The sequence below is a fragment of the Myotis daubentonii genome, chromosome X (assembly GCF_963259705.1).
Source record: "Myotis daubentonii chromosome X, mMyoDau2.1, whole genome shotgun sequence".
NCBI classification, from domain to species: Eukaryota; Metazoa; Chordata; class Mammalia; order Chiroptera; family Vespertilionidae; genus Myotis; species Myotis daubentonii.
Window position 1 is genome coordinate 40,086,518 of NC_081861.1, and position 9,750 is coordinate 40,096,267.

General features: G+C 42.5%; 1 protein-coding gene across 1 annotated transcript; it reads right to left on the minus strand.

Moving 5' to 3' along the window:
- Window positions 1–824: 824 nt before the first annotated feature.
- Window positions 825–9,723, minus strand: NDUFA1 (NADH:ubiquinone oxidoreductase subunit A1). The gene is made up of 3 exons (XM_059679714.1): window positions 9,520–9,723; window positions 8,290–8,379; window positions 825–957 (listed from the first exon to the last, which is right to left on the minus strand). Exons 1-3 carry the CDS (start codon window positions 9,619–9,621, stop codon window positions 937–939), a joined length of 213 nt encoding a protein of 70 aa, XP_059535697.1. The 5' UTR covers window positions 9,622–9,723; the 3' UTR covers window positions 825–936.
- Window positions 9,724–9,750: the final 27 nt, after the last annotated feature.

The following is a 9,750-nucleotide window of genomic DNA, read 5'->3' on the forward strand; positions in this document are numbered from 1 at the left end:
TTAAAAATATATTTTTATTGATTTCAGAAAGGAAGGGAGGGAGATAGAAACATCAATGATGAGAATCATTGATCAGCTGCCTCCTGCACACCCCACATGGGGATGAGCCGCAACCCAGGCACATGCCCTTGATTGGAATCAAACCCGGGACCTTTCAGTCCATAGGCCGATGCTCTATCCCAGCCGTAGGCAAAATACTGCCCGCGGGCTGTATCCAGCCCGTTTGAAATGAATAAAACTAAAAAAAAAAAAAGACCGTACCCTTTTATGTAATGATGTTTACTTTGAATTTATATTAGTTCACACAAACACTCCATCCATGCTTTTGTTCCGGCCCTCCGGTCCAGTTTAAGAACCCATTGTGGCCCTCGAGTCAAAAAGTTTGCCCACCCCTGCTCTATCCACTAAGCCAAACCTGTTAGGGCTCAGTACATTTATTTTAATAAACATAATGATTGTTGCTGCTCTACCACTAAAACAAAAATCAACACTTAAGCAAATATTATGTGTTAGATAGAGAATGCATGAAAACTGAAAGGAAGTGCAGTCTCAGTTTTAAAAGCATCCTAACTGGAATTTTAAATAGTATTTGATTCACCCAGAAAAGGAACTAGAAAAAAATGTCTTTAAATATCTATTACAATAGCAGCAACTACCATTTATGACACATTAGGCACTGGCATAGTAATAGGTGCTTGGTATACATTATGTCTATAATTTTACACGGCTCAGCTACCTTCTTGGGGTTTTTTTTTAAGTGCTAAAGCTACCTTGGGTAGACTGCTTGATCTTGTGGAGTCATATTTTAAAAAATAAAAAAGACCTTTGATTTTACTTTTTAACTTTTATTATGCATTACATAATATACTGCATAACCTTTTAGCAGGAGTAGATGAGCAAAGCTGAGTTATTTTTAATTAATCAGGAAGTGCTTCCTTAATCAATATTCTCCAAACCCTGAAAAACAAATTAAAAAGAAAAATGTGAGAATTCTGTTACCGTCAAAGATCTACATGTACTCTTATTTCTAGTGTCACCAAATGGCATTCTGTTAGTAAAGTACTTTTACATCCCACATTTCTTTCACTGAAACAATAACTTAGACTGAATTTTATAATCACTAAAGTAAGAAAGAATAACTTATAATGACTTCTAGTTTTCATTTTCTTTTTTTAAAAATGTTTTTATTAGCCGAAACCGGTTTGGCTCAGTGGATAGAGCGTCGGCCTGAGGACCGAAAGGTCCTAGGTTCGATTCCGGTCAAGGGCATGTACGTTGGTTGCGGGCACATCCCCAGTAGGAGATGTGCAGGAGGCGGCTGATCGATGTTTCTCTCTCATCGATGTTTCTGGCTCTCTATCTCTCTCCCTTCCTCTCTGTAAAAAATCAATAAAATATATTTTTTTAAAAATGTTTTTATTGATTTTTAGAGAGAGGAAAGGAGAGGGAGAGAGAAACATCAACATCTATCGGCTGCCTCCTGCACACCCCCTACTGGGGATTAAGCCTGAAACCCAGGCATGTGCCCTGACCAGGAATCAAACCCGAGATCTCCTGGTGCATAGGTCCACGCAGCCACTGAGCCACACAAGCTGGGCTAGTTTTCATTTTCTGATAGCAGCAAACATACCACTTTATATGAAAAGACCTTCCCCCTGCAATCAGAACTAAAGCAAGCCAAGTATTTACTATCTGGATCCTTCTCTAAAGCACTCTGAGAGAGTCAGAGAACAGTAAGGAAAAACCGTTGTATAAAATAATAGTCAACATGAGGAAAATACTATTAGCCTCATTTCACTTATTTTTACAGGTTGAAAAAGGAGGAATGGCGAGGTTAAAAGTTGTTTAAGTTAGTAAGGAAGTGGAGAACCAAGATGGCGGCATAGGTTAACGCCGGAGTTTGCTGCTTTGAACAACTACTTCAAAAGTGAAACTAAAACACGGAACGGACATCACCCAGAACCACAGGAACGCTGGCTGAGTGGAAGTCCTACAACTAGGAGGAAAGAGAAACGCACACGGACACTCAGAGGAGGCACAGTGCTGAAGTCAAATTCTGAGGTGCGGAGTGCTCGGAGGGGGCTGGCGGCGGAGGGCGAGGTTGTTGTTTTCAATCGGGAGGGAGTCGCAGACTCTGAGCACCAGATCCGGGCGAGTCTTTAGGGACCCAGACTCAAACGGGAGAAGCGGGACTGTCTGGCTTCGGTCAGAACGAGTGCAGCTTTCTCTCCCAGCTTTGCAGCGGGTGCTGGGACTCAGAGAGGCAGAGACCCTGGGGACAGGACTGAGAGCCGCCATAACTGCTCTCTCCGGCCCACCCTGTTGATCCTGTGCGACCCGCCCTACCCAAGCCCTGCACAGAGGCATTTGCCGGATAGCCTCAGGCAAAGGCTAGATTAGCACCTCCCTAGAGGACAGAAGTTCTCTCACTGCTGACACAGCTGATTCTCATAGCCACTTGGCCTGGAGGTCAAACCCTCCCTGGAATTAGCTACAACAATCAAGATTTATCTATAAGACTGCGAACAAAGACCACTAGGGGGTGCACCAAGGAAGCATAACAAAATGCGGAGACAAAGAAACAGGACAAAATTGTCAATGGAAGAAATAGAGTTCAGAACCACACTTTTAAGGTCTCTCAAGAACTGTTTAGAAGCTGCCGATAAACTTAATGAGATCTACACGAAAACTAATAAGACCCTCGATCTTATATTGGGGAACCAACTAGAAATTAAGCACACACGGACTGAAATAACGAATATTATACAGACGCCCGACAGCAGACCAGAGGAGCGCAAGAATCAAGTCAATGATGTGAAATGCGAGGAAGCAAAAAACATCCAACCGGAAAAGCAAAATGAAAAAAGAATCCAAAAATGCGAGGATAGTGTAAGGAGCCTCTGGGACAGCTTCAAGCGTACCAACATCAGAATTATAGGGGTGCCAGAAGATGAGAGAGAGCAAGATATTGAAAACCTATTTGAAGAAATAATGACAGAAAACTTCCCCCACCTGGTGAAAGAAATGGACTTACAGGTCCAAGAAGCGCGGAGAACCCCAAACAAAAGGAATCCAAAGAGGACCACACCAAGACACAGCATAATTAAAATGCCAAGAGCAAAAGACAAAGAGAGAATCTTAAAAGCAGCAAGAGAAAGACAGTCAGTTACCTACAAGGGAGTACCCATACGACTGTCAGCTGATTTCTCAACAGAAACCATGCAGGCCAGAAGAGAGTGGCAAGAAATATTCAAAGTGATGAATGCCAAGAACCTACAACCAAGATTACTTTATCCAGCAAAGCTATCATTCAAAATAGAAGGTCAGATAAAGAGCTTCACAGATAAGAAAAAGCTAAAGGAGTTCATCACCACCAAACCAGCATTATATGAAATGCTGAAGGGTATCCTTTAAGAAGAGGAAGAGGAAGAAAAAGGTAAAGATACAAATTATGAACAACAAATATGCATCTATCAACAAGTGAATCTAAGAATCAAGTGAATAAATAATCTGGTGATCATAATAGAATCAGGGACATAGAAAGGGAATGGACTGACTATTCTTGGGGGGGAAAGGGGTGTGGGAGATGTGGGAAGAGACTGGACAAAAATCGTGCACCTATGGATGAGGACAGTGGGTGGGGAGTGAGGGCGGAGGGTGGGGCGGGAACTGGGAGGAGGGGAGTTATGGGGGGGGAAAAAAAGGAACAAATGTAATAATCTGAACAATAAAGATTTAATTAAAAAAAAAAAAAGAAAAAAAAAAGTTAGTAAGGAAGTAGCAGAGCCAGAATTCAAGTTCAAGGCCCCCCAACTCCAGAACTCTTGTCCTATGTACGCATAACATGACACTAGTTATTCAGAAGACCCACTCTATCTAAATCAGTTCACAACCAAATACTTCAGAAATTATAGAGTAAAAGATTAGTGATTAGCATTTGTGGATTATAATGAACAGCATAAACTGATGAACAAAAACAGATCCAGAGACAGAGAAGCATGGATCAGACAGTCAAACCTCAGAGGGAAGGTAGGGGAGGGGAGGGGTAAGGAGGAGAGATCAACCAAAGGACTGGTATGCAGGCATATAAGCCTAACCAATGGACACAGACACCAGGGGGGTGAGGGCATGAACGGGGGGGGGGGCAATGGGGGGTTAAGGACACATATGTAATACCTTAATCAATAAAGAAAAAAAAGATTAGTGATGACATTTCTTTCAGGTATTAAAATAACACAGTCCAGGTATTTTGATTACTACTGCAGGAAGAATCACCTTAAGGTAAATTAAACTTACATAGTCCTAGGAGCCACTTTATAGAAATCCTAATTTGTCTGGTCGGGCCAGAGGCCTAGGAGCCTGCATTGTATCTTGTATGCCAGATTATGATGGTTATTCGTGGACCACACTGAGAAATACTGTTCAACATGAGTAGATAGCTATTACCATGTTCTTTAGACTAGAGTCTCAAAAAACACTACACTGAGATAGATCACCTAATTTGAGTCCTCATAGTGATTTAACCAGTGACCCTGTGTTCTCTCATCTATGAAATGGGATTAATATTTAACTAAATTTGTTGTGAGGAATAAATGAGCAAAGGGAAAATATAAAAATGTAAAATTTTTAAAAAGAGTAATGAAGATGAACTCCTACAATATATTAGAACATACTATTAGGTTGAACCATATGAAGATGCTACTAAATTGGTCATATTTTGGATTTCCACTTCACTTCTTAAATTTTTTTTTCAATTACAGTTTACATTCAATATTATTTTGTACTAGTTTCACAATTATGTACTTTACAAAGTGTTCCACCCTCATATTTCCAGTACCTACTTTGCACCATAGTTATTACAATATTATTGACTATCTCCCCTATGCTTCTACTTGGTCATTTTTGAACCACAAAAACAGCAATTTCATATTATTCATTCAAATAGAAAATAATAGTGAATCTTTACATTTGTATGATATTAGTGCAGGAATTTGCAAACCAATGGTGTATAGAACAGCACATTTGTGAAACAGGCCCAAGTGTACATGGAAATTTAGTTTACCAGAGTGGTATTTCAAATAAAAAATGAATTGATCTATAAATAGATTATTGTGATAACTGCCTATCTCTTGGAAAAAAAGGAAAGTTAAATTCTGCCTCCACATTATATCCCAAAATGACCTGTAGATGGGTCAAAGCTTTAAATGTAAACAAAAACAAAAAGAAAGAAAACAGAAACTGTAACAGTATTTGGAGAAATTGGAAGAATATATTTTTATAATCTTAAATAGGAAGCCCATTTGTAAACAAGACATAAAACCCAACATTAAGAATAATAAGAGAGAACCAAGATGGCGGCATAGGTTAACGCCGGAGTTTGCTGCTTTGAACAACTACTTCAAAAGTGAAACCAAAAAACGGAAGGGACATCACCCAGAACCACAGGGGCGCTGGCTGAGTGGAAGTCCTACAACTAGGAGGAAAGAGAAACGCATACGGACACTCAGAGGAGGCGCAGTGCTGAAGTCAAATTCTGAGGTGCGGAGTGCGCGGAGCGGGCTGGCGGCGGAGGGCGCGGTTGTTGTTTTCAATCGGGAGGGAGTCGCAGACTCTGAGCTCCAGATCCGGGCGAGTCTTTAGGGACCCAGACTCAGGCGGAAGAAGCGGGACTGTCTGGCTTCGGTCAGAGCGAGTGCAGCTTTCTCTCCGAGCTTTGCAGCGGGTGCTGGGACTCAGAGAGGCAGAGCCCCTTGGGACAGGACTGAGAGCCGCCATAACTGCTCTCTCCGGCCCACACTGTTGATCCTGTTCGACCCGCCCTGCCCAAAGGCATTTGCCGGATAGCCTCAGGCAAAGGCTAGATTAGCACCTCCCTAGAGGACAGAAGTTCTCTCACTGCTGACACAGCTGAATCTCATAGCCACTTGGCCTGGAGGTCAAACCCTCCCTGGAATTAGCTACAGCAATCAAGATTTATCTATAAGACTGCGAACAAAGACCACTAGGGGGTGCACCAAGGAAGCATAACAAAATGCGGAGACAAAGAAACAGGACAAAATTGTCAATGGAAGAAATAGAGTTCAGAACCACACTTTTAAGGTCTCTCAAGAACTGTTTAGAAGCTGCCGATAAACTTAATGAGCTCTACACGAAAACTAATAAGACCCTCGATCTTATATTGGGGAACCAACTAGAAATTAAGCACACACGGACTGAAATAACGAATATTATACAGACGCCCGACAGCAGACCAGAGGAGCGCAAGAATCAAGTCAATGATTTGAAATGCGAGGAAGCAAAAAACATCCAACCGGAAAAGCAAAATGAAAAAAGAATCCAAAAATGCGAGGATAGTGTAAGGAGCCTCTGGGACAGCTTCAAGCGTACCAACATCAGAATTATAGGGGTGCCAGAAGATGAGAGAGACAAAGATATTGAAAACCTATTTGAAGAAATAATGACAGAAAACTTCCCCCACCTGGTGAAAGAAATGGACTTACAGGTCCAAGAAGCGCGGAGAACCCCAAACAAAAGGAATCCAAAGAGGACCACACCAAGACACATCATCATTAAAATGCCAAGAGCAAAAGATAAAGAGAGAATCTTAAAAACAGCAAGAGAAAGAAACTCAGTTACCTACAAGGGAATACCCATACGACTGTCAGCTGATTTCTCAACAGAAACTTTGCAGGCCAGAAGGGAGTGGCAAGAAATATTCAAAGTGATGAATACCAAGAACCTACAACCAAGATTACTTTATCCAGCAAAGCTATCATTCAGAATTGAAGGTCAGATAAAGAGCTTCACAGATAAGGAAAAGCTAAAGGAGTTCATCACCACCAAACCAGGATTATATGAAATGCTGAAAGGTATCCTTTAAGAAGAGGAAGAGGAAGAAAAAGGTAAAGATACAAATTATGAACAACAAACATGCATCTATCAACAAGTGAATCTAAGAATCAAGTGAATAAATAATCTGATGAACAGAATGAACTGGTGATTATAATAGAATCAGGGACATAGAAAGGGAATGGACTGACTATTCTTGGGGGGGGAAGGGGTGTGGGAGATGTGGGAAGAGACTGGACAAAAATCGTGCACCTATGGATGAGGACAGTGGGTGGGGAGTGAGGGCGGAGGGTAGGGCGGGAACTGGGAGGAGGGGAGTTATGGGGGGGGGAAAAAAGGAACAAATGTAATAATCTGAACAATAAAGATTTAATTAAAAAAAAAAAAAAAAAAAAAAAAAAAAAGAATAATAAAATACAAACTGAACATTGAACTTAAAAAACTACTATCAGCCTCAGCCAGTTTGGCTCAATAGATAGAGCGTCGGCCCTCAGACTGAAGGGTCCCAAGCACATACCTTGGCTGCAGGCTCCATCCCCAGCCCAGGTCAGTGAGCATGCAAGAGGCAACCAATCGATGTTTCTCTCTTTCTCTCTCTCTCTCTCTCTCTCTCTCTCTCTCTCTCTGTCTCCTTCCCTTCCGCTATCTCTCAAAATCAATGAAAAAATATCCTAGGGCAGTGGTCGGCAAACTGCGGTTCACGAGCCACATGCAGCTCTTTGGCCCCTTGAATGTGGCTCTTCCACAAAATACCGACTTCTGCGCATGGGCCACGAAGTTTCCATCGCACTGTACATGGTATTTTGTGGAAGAGCCACACTCAAGGGGCCAAAGAGCCGCATTTGGCTTGCGAGCCGCAGTTTGCCGACCACAGTCCTAGGGTATGCCCGGCCAGCATGGCTCAGTGGCTGAGCATTGACCTATGAAGTAGGGGGTCACAGTTCAATTCCCAGTCAGAGCACATGCCCGGGTTGCAGGCTAGATCCCCAGTGTGGGGTGTGCAGGAGGCAGCTGATCAATGATTCTCTCACATCATTGATGTTTCTATCTCTCTCCCTCTGAAATAAAAAATATTTTTAAATAAATAAATATATACTTTAAAAAAATATCCTTGGGTGAGGATGAACAACAACAAAAAACTATTATTATAAAGACAAGCAGGAAACTGGAAAAAATATTTGTACATGTAAAAAAGACAAGCTTAACATCCAAAACACATAAAGAAATCCTATAAATAAAAAAGGGAACAGAGCAAGTAAAGTATATAAGCAAATAATCCACAGAACAAGAAATACAATCAGTAAATGTGAAAAAGGCTGCTCAACCTTACTAGCAGGCAAGAAAATGAAAATTCAATTAGCACTGTAAGACCTTTGGCAAAACATTACTAGAACCCACCGCCACCCTGGCAGATACCTAGTAGCATCAGAGCTATCTTACCTTTGACACATAGTAACGATTAACTCCAGAGACTCGCTTATCTCTTTCCATCAAAGACCAGTGATATGAATGATAGGCTACCCTTTTCTCCTACAATTAAAAAAAATAATTATTGCAATTTTAAGATGAGTGATCCAATAGAGGAATATTAGAACTTTAGTAAGTGACATTATAGAATAATGGAATCATTACTGAAACAAAAACCAAATTAACAATATAAGACTAGAATCCTAAATAAAATCAGACCACTGTCCTGGCCGGTGTAGGTAAGTGGTTTGAGTGTGAGCCAGAGCTCCAAAGGGTCCCACGTTCAATTTCCTGTCAAGGGCACAGTCAAGGGCATGTACCTGGGTTGCAGGTTCCATCCCCCACACAATCTGGGTGCAAGTGGAAAGCAACCAATGGATGTGTCTGTTGAATTGATGTTTCTCTCTCTCTCCCTCCTCCTCCTCCCTCCCACCCCCTCTCTCCCCTCCGTTAAAAAAAAAAAATCGGACCACCAAACTTTAGAATTAACATGGTAATTTACACTTTCTATTTTAACCTGGGTATTTTTTCTTTCCTCCCCTCCCCCACGCCCTCTTAACGACATAACTACTTGTTTCTTTTTGGGACCTAATGGAAAGAAAACAGCGATTTTGTGAAGGACAACCACAAAACCCAAAAGCAAACACATTTATACTCTGTACCCTAGAGATGATATAAAGGACTAGGAAGAGGGGGTAATTACAACATGGGGGAAAAAAAACCAGGATCTTGAGGTACATTCTTAAAGGCAAGAGAAAATGGGGGATAAAAAAAATGTTCAAAGTAAAAACCTAACTAAGGTTGGGGAAGAAGAATGAGAAGTTACTAAAATGTGAATACAAGGAGTTAAAATCAAAATCGAGCATGAAAGACTACGAGTGGGGGCAAGCGGAAGTGACACCTCCCTCCTCTAAGGAGGAGTCTGGACCTAACCTCTGCTCCTCTACTTTTCCAAGCCCCAGTCTACTCGGCCCTCCGGCCCACTCTTCTCCACCCAACAACTAGCCGGGTTTTGCTAGTAGAATGTTGTTTCCGTCGGGCTTCGTTCCGCAAACCTCCGCTTTTAGGCAATACGGAAAAGGGAGGGGGGGGCGACCTCGGTATCCCCCTTCTCCCACGGAGGTTCCGGATGCTAATGACCTCCCCAAGCCATGGCCCCTTACGTAACGCCGGGCCGCGGAGCCGCCGCGGCTGCCGCCTCACCTTGCCCCCATTGCTGAACTTGTGAATGTGCGCGGTGGCAATGCCGGGGATGAGCAAGCACACGCCCATGACAGCAAGCCCGGGGAGAATCTCGAACCACATCGCGGCAAGGTTCCCAAGGCCAGAAAAACACCTCCAGGTCCCGAAAAGCGACCGACTTCGATCCTTTCCCACTGAGCCCCGCGGCTGGGCGGGGTCACGTACAGCGGCGGAAACGACGGTGGCCCGCAG